At 39.3% G+C, this 27350-nt stretch overlaps 1 protein-coding gene across 2 annotated transcripts; it reads left to right on the top strand.

The window, feature by feature from the left end:
- Window positions 1–4914: 4914 nt before the first annotated feature.
- LOC125257935 (GTPase IMAP family member 8-like) lies at window positions 4915–25655 on the top strand. Of its 2 annotated transcripts, XM_048174659.1 has the most exons (5): window positions 4915–5018; window positions 11707–11752; window positions 12009–12524; window positions 13620–14312; window positions 23103–25655. In XM_048174659.1, coding segments are annotated over exons 2-5 (3069 nt in total). In that variant the 5' UTR covers window positions 4915–5018; window positions 11707–11751; the 3' UTR covers window positions 24962–25655. The 2 variants fall into 2 exon arrangements, with proteins under 2 accessions (XP_048030616.1, XP_048030615.1); XM_048174658.1 differs by lacking the exon at window positions 11707–11752 and having other exon boundaries at window positions 4931–5018.
- Window positions 25656–27350: the final 1695 nt, after the last annotated feature.

Raw genomic sequence — 27350 nt, 5'->3', positions numbered from 1 at the left:
TCGGGGGGCCAGTACTCCTCTGGCGAACAGTGCTTTGTTACGAATCAGGTTGCTATCATAAATCTGATAGGATCGCAACATTCAAAGTATTTATTCCAGTTCAATCCAGTTGAGGATCGTATTCATCACGCCGGTATGGACGGTCTGTTGAGGAACTGTGCTACTGGCTGTCGTGTTGATGATGTCTTCACAATGGATGATCTAGTCGACTCGATCTCTGCTGATACTTCAGGGCTGCGTTGTGGTCGTATCAAGGCGCCGGTCCTCGGTCTCAGCTGGATACGGCCCGGATGCGGTTGACTACGGTAAAGCTCGGGATAAACAGAAAGACTAATATTAGCGTAGATGCCATTCTTTTTCTGATGTAACGAGTATATCTGGTGTTATAGGAAGTGTTCCCGGTTCCAGCTGACCTAATTTATGCAGCCTAATAATCCTTTAACGGATTTGAAAATATAAATTGATAATGTGTTATGTGTATGCCAGGTTAAAGAGATGCATTTTTAGTCTAGATTTAAACTGACAGAGTGTGTCTGCATCCCGAACAATGCTAGAAAGTTTGTTCCAGAGTTTAGGTGCCAAACAGGAGAAGGATCTACCACCTGCGATTCTGAGATCGCAATAAACGTGAAGGACTATAATGTATTAAGAGCTCACTTAGGTACTGGGGGGCTAAGCCATTTAGTGCTTTGCAAGTAATTAACAAGATTTTAAAATCTATACGATGTTTAACAGGAAGCCAATGCAGTGATGACAGAACTGGGCTAATATGGTCATACTTCCTAGTTCTAGTAAGAACTCTAGCTGCTGCATTGCACAAAGCAATTTTTTTCCAGGGAGATCTTAAAAACTGTAACCTTCTCTGCTTCATTAAGACATTATTTGTAACACAACCTTATTATTTGAGTTAGAATGTTTTAATATGTAATGCAAATTATATAACACAATCTATAGAGCAATAAATACATTAAATAAAAAAATAGATTTTTGATTTAAAGTATTGTGAAAAATTCATCACCACAGTCAGTGAAAGGGTCCATTCAACAGAGATGAGCAGCTCTTAATATTCTTTTAGTCAGAGGAAGATTGAAGGACACGTGATGGTCATCAACAGTCCTCAGCTGCTCCAGACAAACATCTCAGATGATCAGATCACACAGACAGTGAGAGAGTGTGTGTCTCTGTCTGATCCAGGACCTCATGTCTTCATACTCGTACTGCAGCACAATGACTTCACTGAGGAGGACATGACAAGAGTGAAATATGTGCTGGAGAAATTCAGTGAAGAGGCAATAAACACACTATACTGATCACAACTGATGAAGAGATTGATAAAGGTGCACCTGTGGACGTTAATGAATTAATTCAACAGCTAACTGCAGAGTGTGTAGGAGGACATCTGCAGCTTGATAAAAAAAATAAAAAATAAAAAAAATAAATAAAAAAAAATAATTGAGGAACCCACTCTGGAATATTCTACCCTTTAGAGAAGATATTCAAAAAAAAAAAGATTAATTTCTTACATGTAAGTTATATGATGATGCAGAAGACACATCAGAGGATGAAGATCTGAGCATATCTACAGTTTCAGCCAGAACAGAGAAGAAAAATGAAGATTCTGATTTAAAGTTGAACTCGAAAGTTTACATACACCTTGCAGAATCTGCAAAAATGTTAATCCTTTTAACAAAATAAGAAGGATCATAAAAATTGCATGTTATTTTTTATTTAGTATTGTCCTGCATAAGCTATTTCACATAACAGATGTTTACATTAAAGCTACAATATGTAATTTTTTGCTGCTAGAGTTCACTCCTTCAAAACAAAGGTGACGCTGAGATTGAACACAGAAGGCCGATAGAGCGATTGATAATGAGAGACGAGAGCGACACACGTCTCAAGAGCAGCAGAGCTGTTGTTAAAATGTTACTCTGCGTTTGCTTGGCAGTTCCAATGAGACACTTGTTGCACACTGCAGTAAGGCACGTCCTGATATTGCTAAGTTAGATGCGTTCCTGGGTCCTGATCCTGAAACAACATTCTAGTCTGAAAATTTAGTCTTAACCCTATTCCTACCCCTAAACCTAGCCCTACCCATAAGTTATCCCAAAAATCAGAGGGAAATGACAGATGAATAACACTGATGTAGAAGCACCAAATCATGATTTTAAGCCTAAACTTGACATAATCTGTAAACTTGTCCCTCAAATCTGAATGTTGTTGCAGGATCAACAAAAATGTTGACCCAGGAACATGTTGAACTCAGCAATATCAGTTTATGCCTGCAGTAAGACAGATCAATGTTAGTCATGTAAAACATAGTGTAAAAGCTGTAAATCAAGAAAATGAGATTTAAACAGTAAGACTTACTGTGTTGAGCTATATAACATGATTAGTCTTCTGTCGAAGAATGTTTCCAAACATTTGCTCACCTGTCTAATAAAACACATAATATATCAAAGCGTCTTTGGTGTTTAAACATTCTTGGAAGCATTTGGGATAATGTAAGTAGACTACACCAGTCAACAAAATATATAACATTGAAAAAAATTAACATGTGCCTTTAAGTCATAGGATAAAAATAAAGTAGCTGTATTCATAAAAATTACCCAGTTCAAAAGTTTACATACCATTGATTCCCAATATTGGTTACCTGGATGACCACGACTGTTTTTGTTTTGTGATGGTTGTTCATGAGTCCCTTGTTTGTTCTGAACAGTTAAACTGAGCTCTGCTCTTCAGAAAAATCCTCCAGCTCCTGCAAATTATTTGGTTTTCCACCATCTTCTGCATATTTGAACCCAGCAATGACTGTGTGATTTTGAGATCCATCTTTTCACACAACTGAGAACAACTGAGGGACTCAAACTCAACTATTAAAAAAGGTTAAAACTTGTACTGATGCTCCAGAAGGAAACAATTAATAATCATATAAGTTATAAAAAGATTATTAATAAAAAGTTAATAATCATATTTTTTTTTTCATTTAGTACTGCCCTTTGAAAGCTACAGAAGATGCTTACATGTTTCACAGAAGACAAAACAAGTACAATTTATCCTGTTTATCCAATTCAAAAAGTTTTCACCCCCAACTCTTAATGCATCGTGTTTCCTGTTGTTGATTTTACAGTTATTGTTGTATTTCAGATTATTAAGTGTTAATTGTGCTGCACTATCTTTGTTTCTCTGACCTTATGCTCTTGTCACAAACATTTCAAAGCCCAATTTATACTTGGTGAGATCATTCGCTGCATGATTTGTAAGAAGGATTTGTCAGTCTGATTCAACCCCCCTTTAATTTGTTTTTGAATCAGACTACATCGATCCTGCTGCTAGCGCTGGAAAAGTTGCAGTAAACGCAGCATGCATATTCAGTTCTTGAATTTCATGTGCTTGAAGCAGGAAAAATGGGTAGAAGATCTAAGTAACTTTGATAAAAGGGTCAAATAGTGATGGCTAGATGATTGGGTCAAAGCATCTCCAAAACAGCAAGTCCAGTGGGGTGTTTCACATTTTCAGTGGTGCAAGAAAGGATAATCGGAGTCATGTTCTGAGCAATGGTCTGCTGGGGAATGTTATTTTACATGTACCACCTACCTAAAGATTGTTGCAGAGTGAAGATCATGTACACTCTTTCATGACAATGATATTCCCTAATGGAAGTGGCCTCTTTCAGCAGAAAAATGCACCCTGCCACACTGCAGATTTTTCTTTTCTTTTTTTGCATTTACGGGACGTTTTGGACAAACAAATCTGATCAGCAGAGACCACACCTCACAACTTGCAGGACTTAAGGGATCTGCTGGTAATGTCTTGGAGCCAGATACCACAGGACATGCTTAGAGGTCTTTTTGTGTCTATGTCTTGACAGAACAGAGCAGTTTTAGCAGCACAAGGGGGGCCTATACATGATAGTTGGATTTAATGTGGCTAATCAGTATATTTTCACTATGTGACCTGCATAAAAAATAAAATCCATCATGACGTCAAGACAGCAGGTACCAGGCAACCAAAAGGTCTATGCTACATCCTGCATGCACAATATGCTTTAGCTAGGCAAATGCAAATTGTACCACATCTTGCTATCTACACTCTAAGCATCTACCTACCAATCTGGTGCTGTTATTACAGAAGTTTTGGTGATAGAACAAGCATGCATTCAAGTAACCACAAGAGCTACAGCACAAGCCTGTTGTTACATTAAATGTCTGATTTATTTTAAACTGTTAATGCACATTGAACTGATCATGTAGTGAAAGAGACATATTTCATTTAAAACGTATTGTGTTTGAAATGTATAATGTGTTTAAAAGAGATATAAAAAATATTGGTTCTTATTCTGACACATTTCACAACTTTTCGTCAGTTTCGCAGTTGGGGCTTAGGGGATTATGATTCAAGCAGTTAATTTTGAGTTACACATATGAATTAAATATGACAAATTATTTTATATTTTTATTATAGATCAAGATGGTACTGCGAATGGCAGCCACTGAGCAATTTTTAGTAATTATGGTCTTATGCCTTGCACAGATTTTTATATGTTTATAAAAATACATTTATACCAGAGTTATTGCTATGAGGATATGAGGAGACTTTCAATCAGTATAACTAAATGTTTCTGTAGAGAATCACCTATTGCACCTTTAAGCCACATTTTTGTCGCATCTAGGTCACATTTAATAAAATGGTTTGATCAAGAAAAAAATCCATGTTAAAACTACTATAAATTCAAATGTCAAAGTAAACTGTTAAAACAGCAACATATTTTGACATATTTTAACAATATATTGACATAGATTCATTAAATTTTAAGTGTATTCATTTGTATTTCATTTACATCTTTATTTGTGAACTAGAAATGTAGATCGTGATCGACCCTTCTGATGCGGTTTTTTTTTTTTTTTTTTTGGTCTTCTCTGGTAAGCGCATTTGTCTCCGCTTTTTTTTTTTTTCCCTTCAGTCAAATTTTCTCTTTCGATTTTGAACCTTGGAGGGAGAGATGGCTTGCAGCCTGTGTAAGTATCAAATTATTATTATTAAAATATAAATCTTTTAACAAGTCAGTTGTTTAAGACTCTGTATGATCAAACGAGCTATAAATCATTTTCAGTGATGCTAAATGCGTTTTATTTTTTATTCGATTACAGTATTTCTGTAACTGCAAGTCGATGCTTAATGACTTAAAACCGTAAACAATATGTCGCTAACATAAATCTTACCATTAAGAAACCTCAAACACAATGCAGATTATCTTTTTAAACCTATAAATCATCGTGATATTATACTGAAGATGTGCTGCTGCTTTACTGATGTTGTTCGTTACGTAAATAAAGACACTCTCTTGGGTCAGAAAGATAGCAGCTGTATTAGAATAATTTTATAAGTTGAACGTTCAATGAATATTCCTAACTACACATTGCATAGTTGTCCATATTAATCATAGTAAGCATTAAGCAGATGATTATAGCCTACCAGTTTATAAAACAAAGCAACATTATTATGCAAGTGACATCAAAGGCACATCTAGCGGGGTGTTTGTTGTTGTTTTTACATTATGTAAGTTCACCGCCTGCTGGCGCGTGTCTGAAATTGGACACGTTCGTGCAAATGAGGCAGTGGTTATTGCACAGAGGTTGCTGGCTACGGTGGCCGAGAGAGCTCAACGCGCTGCAAATGAAGAAAACACATGCAAATAAAGAAAACATCTTCATCAGTTTGACAACACATGCGCTGCAAATTCCACAACACTTACAAATAGTGAAACGCGCTGCAAATAGGACTGCTCATAATCAGAATGTTAACAAACAAAACGAAAAAACTCACCTTTCAGGTGCACACCACCTAAGAGTAGGCTAAACATGAACAAAACCAGCCAGCGGTCCCAGACAGGTACGTCAATGTGTTCCCTATAACATTTTCATTGTGGTCTGTGCCAGTCTCGGCGCCAGGACAAACGATTTGGGGGATATTATTTTGCATTAAAATATTATTAATAAATGATTAATAATAAATAATATATATATATATTTAATAATTTACTTGATTTTATGTCTCAAATCCCAGTCAATTATTCACTGCAGAAAGTGAAAGTAAAAACTCAGCGATGAGAGCTCTACTTCAACATGTTCTGATAACTATTTAACCTTATTTCTTAATTTCTCTTGTGGCCCATACGTATTGAAAAAAAATGAGAAGAGATATAGGTGTTTAGGCTTAAAAAAAAAAAAAAAGGCTAACACCTATATCTCTTTTCATTTTTTTTTTCAATACGTATGGGCCACAAGAGAAATATTAAGAAATAAATTAAGGTTAAATAGTTATCAGAACATGTTGAAGTAGAGCTCTCATCGCTGAGTTTTTACTTTCACTTTAGCTGAGTTTTTCTAATTAGCTAATCTCATCGCGTCGGTTATGCGTGATGCGCTATAAATTATTGCGAGGCAAATTAACCCTTTGATGCGCAAGCTATGAAAACCCCTTCTAATGCACAACATGGGTCAAAAATGACCTGTATTCATTTCCTATGTAATTTCAATCATGGTTGAGTGTTTCTTTGCTGAATCTTTGAAAGAAATGTATTTTATCATTAATTTATTTCAGGTATTCCTTAAATATCTTGTTTTTGATTGTCAAAAATCATTATGTTCATTTTTTCTTTCTTACTTTATAAACAAACACAGTTTTTGTATGTCTACATCAATTTTACACACATGGGTCAAAAATGACCCGTATTCATTTCCTATGTTATTTCAATCATGACTGAGTGTTTCTTCACTGAATCTTTGAAAGAAATGTAATTTGTCATTTATTTATTCCAGGTATTCCTTAAATATCTTGTTTTTGATTTTCACAAATCATAACTTTTGTATTTCTACATCAATTTTACACAGACCCATATTAGAAAATTTTCGCAAGTAGGAACATATTTACTGCAGACAACTGTTCATCCGCCACACATTTCACGTCTCAACATGGCTGCTTTTGTATATTTGATGGATGAAAGTCATATTATATTTCATATAATAGGCTATATATTATATTTCATAATCTTTATTTTTTGTCATAAGCCACTGCTACTGGTCACCTTTTACATCTATCAGTGTTCCTGAAAAGTAACAGTTTTGAACAAGGTTTCTGTCCAACAGTGAAAATATATAATAAGTGTATTTGAATTTGAATATTTGAATATTAAGTGCTTTTGATTTTCTTTATCTAGAGTGTTGGAATCTGGTGGAAATTATAAAAAGTTACAAAAATCTGTATGCTGACCCTCACGTACGCATAAAACGCGAAGTATACTTTGGCCTTTAGAAAGATAATGACACAAAAAAAAATTCATTCAAAAAGAAAGGAAAAATTTAAATAAGGATTTGTTTGAGTAATACCAGGAATAATGAATGATGAAATTAATTTATTGTAATATATGCAATATAGAAAATAACTCATTCAGGTCACTTTAGACCCATGTTGTATATGTCCAAAACTGTTACTTTTCAGGAACACTGACAGACTTAAAGGGTGACCAATTGCATTGATTTATGACAAAAAATAAAAAATTATGAAATATATAGCCTAATATATTAAATATAATAAGACTTGCATCCATGAAATATACAAAAGTAGCCTTGTTAAGATGTGAAATGTGTGGCAGATGAACAGTTGTCTGCAGTAAATATGTTCCTACTTGCAAAAATTTGCAAATATTAAAGATTTCTATATGACCATTTTTGACCCATGTGTGTAAAATTGATGTAGAAACTGTGTTTGTTTATAAAGTAAGAAAGAAAAAATAAACTATTATTTGTAGAAAATCAAAAATAAGATATTTAAGGAATACCTGGAATAAATAAATGACAAATTACATTTCTTTCAAAGATTCAGCGAAGAAACACTCAGTCATGATTGAAATAACATAGGAAATGAATACGGGTCATTTTTGACCCATGTGTGTAAAATTGATGTAGACATACAAAAACTGTGTTTGTTTATAAAGTAAAAAAGAAAAAATGAACATAATGATTTTTGACAATCAAAAACAAGATATTTAAGGAATACCTGGAATAAATGAATGATAAAATACATTTCTTTTATAGATTTAGCAAAGAAACACTCAACCATGATTGAAATTACATAGGAAATGAATACGGGTCATTTTTGACCCATGTTGCGCATTAGAAGGGTAGTGATAGAAAAATGATTTTTATTCACAAAGTAAGAAAAAAAATTAAAATGAGGATTTGTGATGATCAAAAAGAAGTTAATTGAGGAATACCTGGAATACTGAATGATTAAATTAATTTCTTGCAAAGATATAGAAAATACAAACTCAGCCGGGTCATTTTTGACCCATGTTATGCATCAAAGGGTTAAATTATTATTTTAATTCTAAAAGTAGCCTAATCATTATAGTCACCGTCATCATCTTCATTCAGATCATCGCAGAAGGACTTGAGATCGCTAGGCCTGGTATGTGCTATTTGCAGCGCGTTTCACTATTTGTAAGTGTTGTGGAGTTTGCAGCGCATGTGTTGTCAAACTGATGAAGATGTTTTCTTTATTTGCAGCGCGTTTCACTATTTGTAAGTGTTGTGGAGTTTGCAGCGCATGTGTTGTCAAACTGATGAAGATGTTTTCTTTATTTGTATGAAGATGTTTTCGTTTGTCTATTTGTAAGTGTTGTGAAATTTGCAGCGCATGTGTTGTCAAACTGATGAAGATGTTTTCCTTATTTGCAGCGCGTTGAGCTCTCTCGGCCACCGTAGCTGGCCATAAACCAGCAATCACTCTGATCACAAACCTAAACAAGCACATTAAAACAATTACACATAGACAATATATTTCCAATGAATAATCAATATACAATATATTGAAAAATATACAGAATCAATTTTTTTGTCAATATATTACAATATAATGAATAATGCTGCTTTCATATATTGAAAAGTGACAATATATTTTACTAATATATCCTAATATATGTAATTTCATAAACGTACATGTGATAAGATATGGTACTGCACGGGTATAAATAGTGCACATATATTTACTCAAATAATATAAACACACATAGGATATTACTTATATTTTATAATTAATTACTTTAAAAATGTTTAATAACATCAAGCTAGTTAACAATAGCATAAGTACACCTGCATGTACTAAAGTGTTTAGGAGAAAGACTATCATTGTGCTGAAGAGAGCACAGATTCAGTGGCCGACAGTAGCGCAGTCTCGGTCGAGTGGTCACTCTTGAAACCAGATTGATTGACATCCAATTGGTTGCTCTTTGAGAGGAAAGATGACACCTGGTTGAAAACAACTCGTTCAAGTGTTTTTCCTATGAATGGTAGGAGAGAAACAGGTCTGTAGCTGTCTACAAGAGACGTGTTTAATGTGGGTTTCTTAAGCAGTGGGGTTACCCGAGCCAGCTTGAATGTGTTAGGGAAAGTGCCAGTGTGTTGATAATGTGTGTAAGTGCTGGTAAAAGTGTGGGAGCGATGGCTTGTAGAAGGTGTGTGGGGATGGGATCTAGAGGGCAGGTAGTAGGATGATTGGAGAGGAGAAGTTTGGATACTTCTGTCTCAGTGAGGGGAGAGAATGAAGAGAGGAGGTGTGTGGCTGTGTGTGTGGTTGGTCTGAGTTCCTGTGTGTGTGGAGCGGAGAACTGACTGCTGATGGTAGATGTTTTGTCAGTGAAAAATTTAGCAAAATTATCAGCAGTTAGAGATGAGGTGGGTGATGGTGGAGGGGGGCAGAGGAGAGAGTTGAATGTTTTGAAAAGTGTGCTTGTGTTTGAAGCGCTGTTGATTTTGTTGTGGAAACAGGAAGATTTAGCAGCATGAATTTCAGCAGAAAAGGATGAGAGCAGAGATTGATAGCTACTTAGGTCAGATTGGGCTTTTGATTTGTGCCACTTCCTCTCTGCAGCCTTGAGTTTGGTCCGATGTTCACGAAGAACATCAGATAACCAGGGATTAGAGGGAGTGGCACGTGCAGGCCTGGAACCGGTCCCTTTCAGTATAGTTTAGCGTTAACTAAACTTAAAACATAAAACTTGACATACCAGTTTAAACAATAAACATATCAGAACAATGACAAATATACATGGGTTACACAATGAAATACCTGGACAAACAAAGAATTAATATTAGGATGCAGCATGTATTGAGCGACTCAAAAACATCTGTTAGAAAATAACAACACATAAGTCATGCGAGCATACAAACAATAATAACTTCAACAAAACGGCACATCAGTGTAATCCCACATTGTAAATCAAGTAAAAAACACTCCAAAGAACACTTTTTGACACAAACATAAACTAATATTTTGAAATTACTACCTATGGCTCCGTGAGCCACCAGACATCCTCCTTTCAGTATAGCTTAGCATTAACTAATCTAGGAGAGAACGCGCCTAAAGTTAAGATTTTCTTAAAGGGGCAGTACACTTCATTACACTTTATTACAATATCATATATAAAACTCCAAAAACATACATACCAGCATAATTAAATCAAAAGATAATACAATGGAATAAAACAATATATTCAAAATAAGAGAATCAGTTATTAATTAGAAAGAAATGATTTTGAGTGAAAATAATAATGCTAATTTTACACTCGTTACACATGTGTAAATGAGGTCAAGTTGGTTGCCAGATTTGTGTGTACTCGTGGTGAAGCACTGCATTCAAAATATCACAAACACATCTCACAACATTTGTCTTATGTTACAAACACCTTTGCCATAATATTATATTTTTCATTATATCATATACACTCAGTTATTCAAAGCCTAAAGCTCTTCTTTCATAAGCTGCTATGTACATTTCTGTACAAGACTGAAAGTAGTTGGCAGAGAGATGTTGAAAAATTGATGGTAAACATGGAAGCATGATTGAAACCAAACATCAACCATGTGTATTTTGACAGAAACAATTGTGTTTGAAAAAGGAAATAAAAAATACTTCCTGTCAATAGCCAAGGATTAGTGTATGGTTTTGCAGATTAGGTGTGTGGTTCTGGTGTCAGGTTTCAGAAATTGTGTTCAAAGTAAGGATTTTGTGTGTAAGCAGTTGAAAAAAAAAAAAAAAAACTGTAATGAACAGGGGTTCCCTCTGTAGTCTTCTAGCTTACAGTTTTTTTTTTTTTTTTCAACTGCTCACACACAAAATCTTTAATTTGAACACAATTTTGAAACCTGACACCAGAACCACACACCTAATCTGCAAAACCATACACTAATTATTGGCCTTCGACTTGAGTTTTCAATTTCATAAAACACTTTTTGCAAAACACAACACAATTCTCTATGAAAGACAAATGTTTGCTTATGAGATGTGTTTGTGATATTTTGAATGCAGTGCTTCATTTTGCAAGAGATTTTGAATTTTGAGATTTTGAGGCATTTAGAATTTTGTGTGTGCGGAGGAGGCACAGTTTTGAAAATGTATGTAAGTGGTTTAAAAAAAAAAAAAAAAAAAAACTGTAAAAATGTGAATAAATCATCCACAAATGCCGAGCAGTAAAATTTATAGTTTGCATTATTTTCTCAAAACTGTTAATTTATTCAGTATGGCATTTGGAATTTGTACATTAAATTAGATACAAAATTACTGTGTGTATTGTCCTTCAGCTCATTAACATTCAGTAAATAAGAATGCAGATATACTTAACTGTTTATTGTATTTTTTTCCTCATAGGGTGCGAAAGAGCTCAAAGTCCACCTTTGATTCGTCCCAAGACTAAGTAAAAAAAAAAAAAAAAAAAAAAAAAAAAAAAAAATATATATATATATATATATATATATATATATATATATATATATATATATATATTGTATAGCTAACTTGAAGCTTAAGAACTCATTAAACCAGCATTTTGTTGTTAGCACATTCAGTCTATAAAATGTATACTGTCTGAAAACTGATGTTGATAGTTTGAATATTTCAACATATGGTACATCTATCATTTGACAATATGGCCATGTGTGTGTGTGTTTCAGTGAGTGATCTGAGGATTGTCCTGTTGGGGAAAAACACATTAGAAAACAACAAAGTGGGAAACTTAATCTTTGATAAACAAGTGTTTGGAAAGAAAACACCACAACCTGATGTAGAGGAGCACAGTGAAAGACTGGAGGAGAGAAACATCACAGTCATCAACACCAATAACCTGCTCAAATCAAAATTCACGCTACAAAAAATAGCACAGAAAGTGTCTGTGTTTTCTTCTCCAGAACCTGATGTGATCATACTGGTGCTGCAGCACAATGACTTTAGTGAGAGGAAAAGAGACAGATTACCTTCAGTGTTGAACTGCTTTGGTGAGCAGGCCATGAAACGCACAATGATTCTGACCACTGATGATGAGCCACACAGTGCTAAGCACAAACCTGTAAAAGAAAATGAATTTATTCAGCAATTATCTACACAATGTGGAGGAAGATGTCTTCAACTTCAAGACATACAACGCTCTCAAATACTTCAAAATGTGGATGAAATAATCAACCGTAGTAAATGTAAGGAGATACAACAGAGTTCATCATTAGACAATACGTTTTCTACTGCTGATACCAACTGTTGTCAATAATTTTCCATTGACCACTTTAATTTACCACCAAATGCGTCTGATTTTAAAAGTGCACCTAGTAATGTTTTGCTCATTAAAATATTTTATCTAAAGAAATGTAGGTTTCCAGAAAAGTTATTGTTCTTGATTGAGGACTTGTCTGAACTTAAAACTAAAAGAAATTTTCATAATTTTAAATACATTTAATTTTAAGTGGACACAAGTTCTGGCATACATATAAATGTGCTGTCATTGTGTCTGTATGAATAGTTTAAAGATAAAAACTATGTAAATTCATAAACCTTTGTCTGGTTAGACGCCATATTGAATTTATCATGGATAAGAACAAAGCTGTGAGGGATAGACATACAGGCTTTCCTTATGAAGGTCCTAGATCATGTAATTTCTAACAACAATTTTCAAATATGGAGTTTTTATCTCCTGATTTTTTTTCCTCCTCCAGAAAGACATTTAATTAGCAGAACTATCAGTATGTTATTAAACAACAGTACAATCCAGGACATCAGTAAAAACCATAAGCATAGCAGAGTGAAGAGAAAGCAGCTACACTCTAAAAAATGCTGGGTTAAAAACAACCCAAGTTGGGTTAAATATGGACAGTCCCAGCAGGTTTGGTTAAAGGGCACCTATTATGCCCTCTTTCACAAGATGTAATATAAGTCTCTGGTCTGGTCAAGTTTCAGCTTAAATTACCCCACAAATTTGCCCCTATTTGGGGGTGAGCAAAAACATGCCTTTTACTATATTAATATATTGCTGGCTAAAAAAATAAATCCAAAATTTGTCAAAAAAAATGGCTGGGTAAAAACAACCCACTCCCTGGTTTTGTCCATATTTAACCCAGCAGTTTTTAGAGTGTACATATCCATAGATATATCCATGCAAAATATTTTAATGTTCAAATATAATTCTACTTGACTGTAAACCATAGTATATTTTCCAAAAGTTTGTTATCTCTTCCACATTGTATTGTATTGTAGTGCTAAAGTGTCTGAAATGTGTCTTTTGTCTTTTTGTTTTTCAGTGTCAAATCTATATAAAAGTTCTGAAAATCAAAAGCTGATCTTGGTGCTGTGTGGATGTAATGAAGAACTGAAAGCCTCCATGTCAAAACTTTTACTGGGGAAAAAGATGTCCATATCAGCAGAACAAGAGTTGAGATCTGTGTATGTGATGGAGGAGGAGAAGATTCATGGACAACCAATCAGTCTTGTCAATCTTCCAGCTCTCAATCAGCTCTCAGAGGAGGAAGTGATGCGTCATACTCTCCGCTGTGTGTCTCTCTTTGATCCTGGAGTTCATGTTTTCCTCCTCATTATTCCTGATACTCCACTTACTAATGAAGACAAAGCAGAAATAGAGAAGATCCAGAAGATATTTGACTCCAGAGAGCATTTTATTGTGCTCTTTGTCACAAGTCTCTCTGTTGAAGAACATGTGACTGATTTAATCACATCCAGCCCAGAATCTGAGAAGTTAATCAGTCTCTTTGGAGGTCAGCACAAAGTTATTGGGTTAAAGGAACCTGAAAACTCAAGACAGATCCCAGAACTACTGGAATATATAAAGAACATGAAGATTGAACCATATTCACTTCAGATGTATGTGAAAGCTCAAGAGAACAGAGTCAGACGTGAAACAGAGGAGAAATATAAAGAAGAACTGAAGAAAATGGAAAAAGAAATTGATGGGTTAAAGCAGAAGATTCAGTCAGAGGGTGAGTGAATTTTACTGTTAAATTCTCTCATAGGTTTTGATTATTTCTTCAGTGCTGGAAGAGAAAAATAGTGCAACATTTGTAGTCTAATCATCAGCACATTTGCATTTTTAGCTGCAATCCCACTTTTAGAAATTGTACACAGCAGATATTATTTTATTGTGAAATAATTTTTGCCTGGGATTGTTGCAGTGGCAAGTGGTGACTCTTTCAACTAGGTGTGTTGTAACCAACTGTCCCACACCCACACTTTTCCATGACTTAGCCAAATGCAGCTGTGATGCTTAGAACAAATTCATCTTCTGTCTCTTGATCTGAGTCCCATGACAGAAGGCCAGACCACACTGAATTAGCAAGGATGGCAACGTTCAGTGTGTGGAACTTTATGCCATAATTCTTCCTCATTTATCTCACCCAGGTCCATTGTTCCCTTGAGGAACACTTTGTGAGTTTGTACATCAGTGCAGTAACAATGCAGTAAGACGCTCATTGCCTCCTTCTGAGCTGGCATTAACAAATTCCTCAAATCACTGATGCCTGCCCATGGTCCTGGAGGGACGCTTTGCCAATTTCTGTATCTGGCAATTCTGTTAAGTGAATCCCCCTGCACCTTCAGAGAAGTGGTGGAGGCCCTAGATACCCCCTTTCCACCGGCACGAACCGGGTGCTAGTTCAGAGTTAGTGCTAGTGCCAGTTCGGAGTTGGTTCAACTGATGAGCCTTCTAAGAACCAGTTTGCCTTTCTACAGACTAGAGAGCAGCACAGAGCCAGGTCTTGCATCACTGTATACGTCTCATATTTCACAGCAAAGCTAGCGCTGCAGCACCAAACACAAACACACCAGGCTCGTTTGAGATGCATCGGCTTCTCGCAGAGCGATCGGCGCATGACATCAAAGCTCTGCGAGAATGATCCAAAAGTACAAGGAGTCGTATGCTCTACAAACGCTCCCGTGGACCCGCGGCACTTCGATGTCACCCGCCGAATTGGTCCGCACTGCTCCGATGCATCTCGAACAAGCCTCCTATCAACAGTCGCGGATGTTTCACTACTGTTGATGCTCATGGCTTTGCGAACCTACATTGGCATCCAAACACGGTTCGCCGTAATTTGTATATAGACGGAGATTACACTCGAGCTTCTATTAGCTCGATTAGCTGCTATTTCAAAAATGGCGGTCACAAGTTTCTTGTTGGTCACAGTAACCCCGCCCCCAGCCCCTGACGCAAGCGGTTCTTACTTCTAGCCCAGCAATGTTTTGGTGCTACTTACGAACCACTTTTCCTGGTTCGGAGCTGGTGCTTTGTGTGTCGAAAGACAAAGAACTGATTTGAAACTAGGCTCTGGCTCCGAACCAGCACTCAAACTGCCTTGGTGGAAAAGGGGTAAGAGAGACTGGAACAGAATGGCTGAGTGCCTCCTCCACCTCTCCCATGGTTAAGGGGGATTCTGCTCCAGACTTCCCTCCTGCTTATTCCTCTAGATCTCCATCCTCCAGGCATCCCAGGAGGCAAAGGAGGTAGAAACAGTGTCGCAGAAAGCTTTGGAGAGCTCCCAAGTCTAGTGGTTCTTAAAGATCCAAAGTCTAGTCTTAGCATGGAGGCAGCTCCTCGTACACTTATCTTGGATGGGAAAACAATCACAGCCATTGAAACATTGAAACTAGCCCCTACTCAGTGTCACTTCAATGTCAGCTGCCCTGTCAGTTTTTGGCATGCTCTCCATCCTTGTGCCAACCCTCAAACTCTTCCTGCTCTGCTGGTTCTGCCTAGCCTCTTATCTCTGTTGTTTCAATTGGCTCTGCACAGTCCCCTGGCTCTGCCTCATTCTCCTGATGAGCCAGCTCTCCTCAGTCCTCCAGCTCCACCAGCCTGACCATAATAATAATATGTTTTATTTAATTAGCACCTTTCAAGAACCCAAGGATGCTTTACATGAAGTTGCTAGATAACATAAATACATACAAGTATACATTCAGTATACAACACATAATCAACCAGATGGAACAGACAAAGAAAGTTCCCTTTCGAGGGAACTCCACACTGCGTCCAATAGGATCGCTTTGGGAACGCCGTCAGCGTGATTGCGTCTGATGCACGTATGTCAACTTAGCCAATGGCGAGAGTGAACGTCACGGGCGGGTGACGTCACGACCAGGAAAGGATAAATACACATCCGGCCAGACCGGCTTCAGCTTTACTGCCTCAGCAAAGCGTTCTATGTCAAACTGTGTGTCTTATTTATTGTTGTCTGTCAGTTACATATATACAGAAGCATTCTCACAGTCATGGCGAACACAGCCGCATTTAAACAGTGTACTCCTCCGTGTCCCCGCTTCCTTACGGGTGGAGATACACATGATTTGTGCGTTATGTGTTTGGGAGTGGAGCATATTCTGGCAGCCTTCGAGGGGGCTGACTGTGAGCATTGCGAGAGGCTGCCGCTTCGCACGCTCCGCTCCCGCCTGTCACTTTTTGAGAAGGGTGATCAGGCTAGCGTTCCCTCTGGTTCTGGACCCGCTGCTACCGAGGCACTGCGGAGAAAGACATCATGGGGATCGCAGATGGATCTCGCGGAGGGGTTGGAGACGGGCGTGAGCGCTCTTTCTCAGCCCTCACCCGGGAGATCTGTCGCTCAATCTCTGGGGTCGGAAGCCCGCGCTGCGGTTTCTTCCGCCCGGGGGGAGAGCCCGTCGTTTCAACACTCCAGTTCTGAGGAGGTGGATGTGTTGAGCGTCGGATTGGGGGAAGAGGATTCGCCATCTCTTTCCCCTGCATATGAGGAGCTGGTGGAGGTGATAACTCGCGCTGTTGCCAAATTAAGTATTGAATGGCCGGCCGAGAAACAAGGCGCTCGTCCGAAAAGCAAGTTAGACGAGCGTTTTCTCACATCAAATGTATCACCTTCACCACGGGGCCTTCCGTTTTTTCCCGATTTGCATAGTGAGCTGTGTAGATCGTGGAAGAAACCATATTCTGCACGTTTATTCAGCCCTCAAGTGAAAACATACAGTGATATAAGAGGGCTGAAAGATTATGGTTATGGGGCGGTGCCTAGGGTGGAGCAGACGCTTGCGAGCTATCTGTCTCCCGCCTCAGCATCGTCCATGAAGGCCCCCACGCTTCCCACTAAACCATTAAAGACCACATCAGGGTTAGTTGGGAAAGCGTATACGGCAGCAGGACAGGCTGGTGCTTGCTTACACACTATGAGCATATTGCAAGCATATCAAGCCGACCTGCTGAGGGATTTGGATGGCGGTGAAGGGATTGGCCCTGACGCAGTTCGCAAACTGCGGCGAGCCACAGATTTATCTCTCAGAGCCACCAAGGAGACCGCTAGAGCTATTGGGCGGTCCATGGCAGCCTTGGTGGTGACAGAAAGGCATCTGTGGCTCAGTCTTACTGACATGAAGGACAAAGATAGAGCTTTTCTCCTTGATGCTCCGCTTCAGCCTTCTGGTCTGTTCGGTGACGCTGTCAACACAGTCATCGACAGGTTCCAGGAGGCAAAGAAGCAAGCGGAAGCATTTAAAAAATATCTACCGCACCGCCACCAACCCTCTGGGGGTGCTGGGCGTGAGCAGCCCCAGCCGTCAAGCTCCTCATATAGGCAGCAGCAAAAGGAGAGTGTCACATCTCGTGCTCCACCTCAAAAATACGGAGGGCCGGGTCGGCACTCTCAGCCCAAGCCTTCTAAGCAGAAGACCGATCTGAGGGTCGTGCTTCAAGCGAAGAAGGCTGCGGGCCAAAAGAGGTCCTGACGCCACTGGTGTCAGGTCTCTGAGGGCGGCCCCCCGCGGGGTGGAGCGGTGTTCACCTCATTATACGGTGCCCACTCCACCTCGTTGCCCTCAGGGGACCGTTCTGCCAACCCCGCCACCCTCGGTGCTTCGGGGCGCAGCGGTTTCCAGCGAGCTCGTGACCCAGCGTCCACAAGACACTGCGTCACACTCGCAGCCTCTGAGGAGGTTAAAAATACAGTCAAATCGGTTAGTTCCTGCCAATATGCTTCAGGTCACCGAGATGGGTGTGTTAAATACATCAGAGACCAGTCTCGAGAGGCTGGTTCCCTTAGTAGATTTTCTGGCAGAGTGGAAACTTCTACCAAATACATCGCTATGGGTCCTGCAAACGATAGAGAAAGGGTACAGAATTCAGTTTGGATTCCGCCCACCTCGATTCAACGGGGTGCTACATACATTAGTGCATCCCGAGCAGGCTCTGATAATAGAACAGGAAGTAAAGACCTTACTAGTGAAGGAGGCTATAGAACAGGTCCCTGTAAAAGACAGAGAGTCAGGTTTTTACAGCCGATACTTCTTAGTTCCAAAAAAGGATGGAGGGTTGCGTCCCATATTAGATCTTCGCCATCTGAATCGTACAGTCAAGAAACTAAAATTCAAGATGTTGACGTTAAGTCAAATTGTGACTCAAATCAGATCCGAGGACTGGTTTGTCACAATAGATCTAAAGGACGCATACTTCCATGTCTCCATCCTTCCTCAACACAGGAAGTTCCTGAGGTTCGCTTTCGGGGGCAAAGCGTACCAATATCGGGTTCTTCCATTCGGCCTAGCTCTTTCACCCCGCACTTTCACGAAATGCGTAGATGCAGCGCTGGCCCCGCTCAGGCTGCAGGGCATACGCATTCTGAACTATATAGACGACTGGCTGATTTTAGCACAGTCAGAGGAAATGGCGGTTCGGCATCGAGATGTCGTCCTCGCTCATATCCAAAAGTTGGGGATGAGACTGAATGCCAAAAAGAGTGTGCTTTCTCCAGTACAGAGGACCACTTTTCTGGGCGTGGTTTGGGATTCAGTGACGATGCGGGCATGTCTTTCACCCGCTTGCATCACTGCTATTCTATCAGTCGTGAAAAGAGTAAGGCTAGGCCGGTCACTCACTGTGAAACAGTTTCAAAAACTGTTGGGTCTGATGGCAGCAGCGTCCAACGTGATACCTTTTGGCCTGCTGTACATGAGACCCTTACAGTGGTGGCTCAGGACCAAAGGGTTTTCCCCGAGGGGGAACCCCTTTCGTATGATCAAGATCACGCGGCGGTGCGTCCGCGCCTTTATTATATGGAAGAAAAATTGGTTCCTGTCCCAGGGCCCTGTGTTAGGAGCTCAGTGTCGTCGAGCTACTCTCACGACAGATGCGTCTCTCACAGGCTGGGGAGCCGTAATGGAAGGCCGCTCAGGTCAGGGTCTGTGGAGGGACCATCATCTCTCTTGGCACATAAATTGCCTGGAGATGATGGCTGTCTTCAATGCGTTGAAGTTCTTCCTCCAGACCTGAGAGGCCATCATGTGTTGATCCGGACAGACAACACATCGGTGGTCTCTTATATAAATCGACAGGGGGGTCTGCGTTCGCGTCCACTATGCAAACTGGCGCACCAGATCCTCCTGTGGTCCCTGGGGAAGTTACTCTCCTTGAGGGCAATCTATATCCCAGGGACCCAGAATATAGGAGCAGACATCCTGTCGAGGCAGGGCTGAGGCCAGGGGAATGGAGACTTCACCCCGAGGTGGTGAAGCTCATTTGGGAGATTTATGGCCAAGCAGAGGTGGATCTGTTTGCGTCTCAGGATACGACGCACTGTCCACTTTGGTTCTCCCTGACGCATCCAGCTCCTCTGGGACTGGATGCCATGGTACAGACGTGGCCGAGGCTGCGTCTGTACGCGTTTCCCCCAGTTGTTCTGCTCCAGGGAGTTCTGGAGAAAATTCGCCGGGAAGGGATAAGTCTACTGCTAGTAGCACCTTACTGGCCGAGCCGGATTTGGTTCTCGGACCTTGTAGCTCTGCTCGATGGCTCACCTTGGAAGATTCCGATCAGGAGGGATCTTCTATCTCAGGCGGAGGGTTCGATATTTCACCCCCGCCCAGAAATGTGGAACCTGTGGGTTTGGCCTCTGAGGGGGCCAAGCTCATAGAATCTGGTCTCTCAACTGAGGTTGTAGAGACCATCCTTAGCTCCAGAGCTCCATCCACCAGGAAGCTTTACGCCCTGAAGTGGAAAGTGTTCACTTCTTGGTGTCAAGAACGACAGCTAGATCCAGTTAACTGCCCCATTGGTTCAGTGCTGGATTTTCTACAAGATCGTTTCTCTTCTGGGTTGACCCCGTCTACACTAAAAGTGTATGTGTCTACTATTTCGGCTTACCATGCCCATGTGGATGGTACCACTGTGGGGAAGAACCCATTAGTAATCCGTTTCCTGCGTGGCACCCTGAGGCTGAGGCCTACAGTGCGCACTAGAGTTCCTGCTTGGGATTTGGCTATCGTGTTGGAAAGTTTATCATCGGCTCCGTTTGAGCCACTGGATACCATCTCAGAGAAGCTTCTGACTCTAAAAACTGTTTTCCTTCTTGCCATGTCCTCCTTAAAGAGAGTAGGAGACCTTCAGGCCCTGTCTATATCCCCCACGTGCTTGGAATTTGCACCGGGGATGGTCAAGGCTTTCCTTTACCCTAGAGTAGGGTATATCCCGAAAGTACTGACCAATGTTCCACGGCCTATAGTGCTGCAGGCTCTCTGTCCTCCTCCATTTGAGAACTCGGACCAGGAAAAGTTGAACCTTGTATGTCCAGTGCGAGCACTGGATGCTTATGTCCACAGAGCTGCCCTGTGGAGAAAAGCGGATCAACTGTTTGTCATTTTTGGGCCGCATAACAGGGGTCAAGTGGATAGTCGAGGCTATTTCACTGGCTTATGAGTTTTCTGGCCAGCAATGCCCTTTAGCTGTCAGAGCTCACTCTACAAGGAGTATGGCGGCCTCCAAGGCCTTGATTTCTGGAATTTCCCTTAAAGAGGTCTGTGATGCGGCCGGTTGGTCCTCGCCACTCACCTTTGTCAGATACTACGATCTTGACCTGGACGCAGCTCCAGGGTCCTCAGTGCTTCTGTCTTGAGTGTGCCACAGTTTCACACTACAGGCATTTTGGTATTATGGCGTTTTGGTATATAGTTCCCAAAGCGATCCTATTGGACGCAGTGTGGAGTTCCCTCAAAAGGGAACGTCTCAGGTTATGACTATAACCATAGTTCCCTGAGAAGGGAACGAGACACTGCGTCCCTTTGCCATACTCCCTGCATCCCTGTGATCGATTTGCTTCGGCAGTTTAGCTGAAGCCGGTCTGGCCGGATGTGTATTTATCCTTTCCTGGTCGTGACGTCACCCGCCCGTGACGTTCACTCTCGCCATTGGCTAAGTTGACATACGTGCATCAGACGCAATCACGCTGACGGCGTTCCCAAAGCGATCCTATTGGACGCAGTGTCTCGTTCCCTTCTCAGGGAACTATGGTTATAGTCATAACCTGAGACGTTAATCTACATTAAACAAAAACAAGCATAGAGCTGGAAAATTGAGACAATCAATTAACAAAACATAAAGTGAATAAGTAAGTTTGGAGAGTAGTTTTAAAGGTCTGAAGAGAAGAGACATCACAAAGGTATTGTGGTAGTTTGTTCCAGAGCTTAGAAGCTGATATGCTGAAAGCCCTACCACCCACACTAGATAGACGGAACTTGGGTACTGCAAGCAAGTTTTCAGAGCACGATCTCAGAGTACGGGCAGGGACATAGAGGATAATCAATTCGGAGACTCCTGAACAGGGTCGTACACAGACCTTTTGAGGGGCATGTGCTGAAACTGAAAAAGGGCACCCCCCCCTCCTCCTCCAAATAAATAACACAAAATAATAGTCTCAAAAGCTTTATATTTATTCACTATTACTGACAGTTATATAGATATAGATATACAGGGTTTCAGGGCTTCTTTAAAACTAATTACAACAGTGTGAGCCATGTGCTTGAAGATGTTTATGACTTCACTGTGATCCACTGGGATGTCCCTCTCAACACACATTAATACACACATTACATTCTGCATGATAAAATATAAAGAAGCACAATGACCTGATGATTCTGTGAAGTTTTTTAGTTACTACAACAGTTTCACCATGTTTTACTATTACTATTATTATTTACTATTATTACTATTATCTAGCGAGCAAATACATATTAACATCCTAAACATTAACCATACTGTGTGACGCTGTGACCATATATAATATGATTAAATGTTAATAAATTAAGTGTATCAGCAGATAGCCATCATAAATCAAAGAAATTTCTTAGAAATATATTTTACCTAGCTGACGAGGATCACTCAGTCGCTTTGTGTCAAACTCAAATGCAGTAACGGCGGGTTTTTGACCAGCGAATGTGTGCAAATGTGCAATTTGTCTGTCATTAAAATGACGGCATCACATTAGGCTACTTTAGGCCACATTAGGTTATGAGCGCTCAGTTTTTCCTGTTGTAAAATACGTTGGGCCAAAATCTCAATTTATAAAAGATGTAATACTACTGTAATGTATGCACAGGCTATTTAAGGCTATTTGTGCTTCACACTTGAACACCTGAACACTTAATATCTATTCTGCAATGCAAAGAACTGTTATTCTCAAGCTAAGCATTTACCTGCCAACAAACCCCAGCATTCAGTTAATATTCTATCTCTTCCTATGTTATTGTTAACCATCAGTTATGAACAGCTGATATAAAACCTGTGTTGTTTAATTTCTTAAACTCTATGTTTCCTGTCAATATTGTTCTACTTCTCTAAAATAAAATGTATAATGTGTATGTATAATGTATGATTAGACTCTTATGTATAAACAGAGCACAACACCCTGCTTTGAACAGGGTCTAATTCTGCAGCAATTTCTAACATAACTTTTATCAACATGCATTTTTACCAATATGTGTTTCAGGTTCTGACAATAATGCAGATGATGATGAGTGTCTGAGGATTGTGCTCATCGGAAGGACAGGAAGTGGAAAGAGTTCAACAGGAAACACTATCCTGGGTAGAAATGAGTTTGTGAGTCAAGCAAGAACAGATTCAGTGACGACTGTTTGTGAGAAGGGAGTTGGTGAAGTTGATGGTCGATCAGTAGCTGTTGTTGATACTCCAGGACTCTTTGACACATCACTGTCAAATGATCAAGTGATGGAAGAAATAGTGAAATGTGTTTCACTGTCGTCACCTGGACCTCATGTGTTTGTCATTGTGTTGAGTGTGGGAAGAATCACTAAGGAGGAAACAGACACTATAGATCTGATAAAGAAGATCTTTGGTCCAAAAGCTGCTCAGTTCAGCATCGTTCTGTTCACTAGAGGAGATGATCTCGATGGTAAATCTATAGAAGATTATGTGAGGGAAAGTAACTCTGCAGAACTGAAGAAACTGATCAGAGATTGTGGAAACAGATTCCTGGTTTTCAATAACAAAGAAAAACAAGACAAAACTCAAGTGATTCAACTGTTAAACATGATAGAAGAGCTGAAAAATACTAATGAGGGTCGATACTTCACTAACAGCATGTTTGAGGAGGCAGAGATGAGCATTAAAAGAAGAATGGAGGAAATAATGAAAGAGAGAGAAGAAGAAATTCAGACTCAGAGAGAAGAATTACAAACCAAATATGAGATGGAAAAGGAAAACCTGATGAAGAGACTCGAGGAAGAGAAACAAAGAGCAGATGAGGAGAGAAAGAAAATGGAGGATCAATATAGAGAAAAAGAGGAAAACTTTAGAAAAGAGATTGAAGAAAATGAGAAAATTAAACAGAAAAAACGAGAGATTGAAAACCAGAAACGATCAGAAGAGGAAAAACAGCAAAGAGCTGAATATCATCAGAAAATAGAAGAGATGAAGAGAGAGATTGAAAAACAAAGATTACAGTATGAAAAACAGCAAAAAGAAAGAGAAGAAAAAAATCTAAAGAGAAAAGAGAAATACAGAAAAGACCAAGAAAAGATGAAAAATGAACAAGAGTGTATGATAGCAGAGTTAAAGATTAAACAAGAAGAAGAGATAAAAAAGAGAGAACTGGAGGAGAAAAGGAGGATTGAAGAGGAGGAGGAGGAGAGACAGAGATGGAAAATAAAAATAAAAGAGGCTGAAAATGACAGAAAAGAGACTCAAGAAGAAATTAAACGACAGCAGAGAGAATGGGAGGATGAAAAGAAACAACAGATGAAAGAACGAGAGGAAGAGGAAAGAAGGAGGAAAGAGAAACACGAGGAACAACTGAGAGAAAAACAAGAAGAACTGGAGAAAATGAGAAAAAGATTTGAAAGAGAGAGAGAAGAAGAAAGACAGAAGATAGAGGACGAGAGACAGAAACAGAGAAGAGAAAAAGAGAGAGAATATGAGGAAAAGAAAGCTGAAATTGAAAGACTTTTTAAGCAGCTAGAACGTGAGAAAAAAGCAGAGTGGGAGAGAAGAAAAGATGATGATGAGAGACGAGAAGAAGAGAGAAAGAGGTGGAAGGAAATGATTGAAGATCTGAAACAAGAGCGAGAAGAGATCAAGAGAAGAGAAGAAGAGGAGAAGGAGAGAAAAGAAAGAGAGGAGAAAAAGAGAGATGAAATGAAAAAGGAATATGAAGAGGAAATAAAAGTCATAAAGAAGAAACACGAAGATGAAGCCAGAAAACAAGCAGAAGAGTTTAATGAGTCGACAGAAAGAAAACTGCAGCATGTTCTGGAGCTCACAGAGATGATTAAAGAGTGGCAAGAAGAAAAACTGAAAAATAACCAGACTGTGCCTACAGATGAGTGTTAACAACATTAATGTCTCTGTTTTTATCTTCTGTATTTACTCACCTTAAGCTATTTGGTTTCAGTTGTCTTGCTGACAAAATGAAAAAAATTAAAAACATAAAAAAGTGGTTATAAAATCATTCCAACAGTCTGTTTTTCACACAAAATTAATCACCAACAATAGTGTATTTATTTTTTCATATTGGCATTTTGATATTGCTTGTATACTTCAGTATTTAATAAAAACATCAAATATTGCACAAATATATATATTTTTTTTTTTTAAGGGGCGGTATACGGGCACTATGTGTGCGTCAAGTGTATGTGTGTGTGTGTTTCTTGCGTAGTTTAAATACAAATATCTGACTGATAGCTTTTAATGTATAAAGAACCCTACAAGAAGACGTCCAAGGAACATTCTCAGTGGCTATTCAGGAGGCATTCTATTTGGCTAATAATTGCCCAGATCCAGCAGGCCAGAAAAATGATTCAGCCCAGTTGGACGTGGGATGAATGATGCCCCAGAATTGGCCCAAACACTGATATGAGTCAGGATGCCAAAACTGCCTGCACTAGGCTACAATCACACTGACAAGGATTGAACACTTGGCCTGTACTGGCCCAATCTAGGTACTAAAACTGAGCTGACACTGCCAGCACTGGGCCACAATCACGCCAACCAAAATGTTACACTTAGCCGCTGCTGTACTTATGGAACGAAATATATTTCCATATATTTATGATCTCTATATTATATGTTGTAAATATAATATATGAAAATATATATTGTGTTTATATATATATACTCTAAGTTGAAATTTTCTAATAAAAAACAAAAGAGTGTTGAGATATTTATAGACTGCAAATACTTTGAAATATTTGAAACTAAATTTAAAAAAAAAAAAAAAAAAAAAAAAAAGTATCTTGAAGTACTTAGTAGACAGCACTGCAATACAGTTATTGCCTTTTAAATAAAGCAACATGCAGCATATAATCAGTGTTTATTGGTCTTCTCTTGGACTGAAGCACAGGACCTAGTCTTCAGCACAATGGTGAAGAGTAGAGCCTGTGCTATGCTTGGTATTTAAAGGGTTTCTGTTGTCTGGGATTTATGGGTCACCATTGTGCTGAAATATTAATAACAACATACATACATACAATTTAGCACATTGTAAAAGGATACCCACCCCCAGCACTCAACCTAAACTGGTCCAGGTCTGTATGGCCATATCTCACCCAAAATCAGACCAGCCCTTATGGTCCATAATCGGGCCGAATGTGGCTCAATGTGGCTCAATGTGCTGTGTCTCATATCTGTGCATATGGTTTAAAATTAATAATCATTTACAGGTTTGGAGTGAGATGGCAAGACAGACTGAAGCAGTGAAGCAGCAGCAGAGTAACCTGCGTAGTGATTGTGTTAATGCTAAAACGTCTGGCTCCGTAGACAGAGTCATAAGCAAAAGTAAGCCATCTCAAAGCAGGCAGAACACAAATTAAGATATTTTAGTTGAAATCCGATGGCTCTGTGAGGCCTTCATAGGAAGCAATGACATTTCCTCTCTCAAGATCCATAAAGTACTAAAAATGGAGCATTATGAATCAGTGTATCGAATCATGAATCGGATCGCGGTTCAAACCCGCCAAACTGCTGAAATCACGTGACTTTGGCACTCCGAACTGCAGATTTGACACACTGATTCATAACGCTCCGAAGCTTCCTGAAGCAGTGTTTTGAAATCGGCCATCACTAAATAAGTCTTTTTTTTTTTTTTTTTTTTTTGGCGCACCAAAAATATTCTCGTCACTTTATAATATTAATATTGAACCACTGTACTCACATGAACCGATTTAGATATGTTTTTAGTACCTTTATGGATCTTGCGAGAGGAAATGTCATTGCTCCCTATGAAGGCCTCACTGAGCCATCGGATTTCAACTAAAATATCTTAATTAGTGTTCTGAAGATTAACGAAGGTCTTACGGGTGTGAAACAACATGAGGGTAAGTAATAAATGAGAGAATTTTAATTTTTGGGTGAACTAACCCTTTAAGTCACCAGCCATTGGCAGGTGTGGCAAAAAGTTTGTTTTAGGCCCTGTGCACACGTTCACATTGTAGCCTTTTTGCGCCCTCTAGTGTGAGAACCACCGCATTAAAGTATCCTCCCTTGGAGAATTCCTCAACAGCTCACAGCTTGTCCAAATCGTGCTTGTCTTACATAATTGTAAAGGTTTGTGTAATACTAACTTTTCTTTCTCAGGTGCTGGATAAGGGGGTAGGTCATCACATCAGAGACACAGAGCAAAGCAGCTGTTATATCACTCATCTCCAATCATATATCACTTTTCATATCACTTTCTGCCAAGCTGTCAAACAGAGTAAAGTGGGCTGTGACAAATGTGTTCAAA

Source organism: Megalobrama amblycephala, linkage group LG22 (assembly GCF_018812025.1).
Source record: "Megalobrama amblycephala isolate DHTTF-2021 linkage group LG22, ASM1881202v1, whole genome shotgun sequence".
NCBI lineage: Eukaryota > Metazoa > Chordata > Actinopteri > Cypriniformes > Xenocyprididae > Megalobrama > Megalobrama amblycephala.
This window is presented reverse-complemented; position numbering and strand designations above follow the sequence as displayed.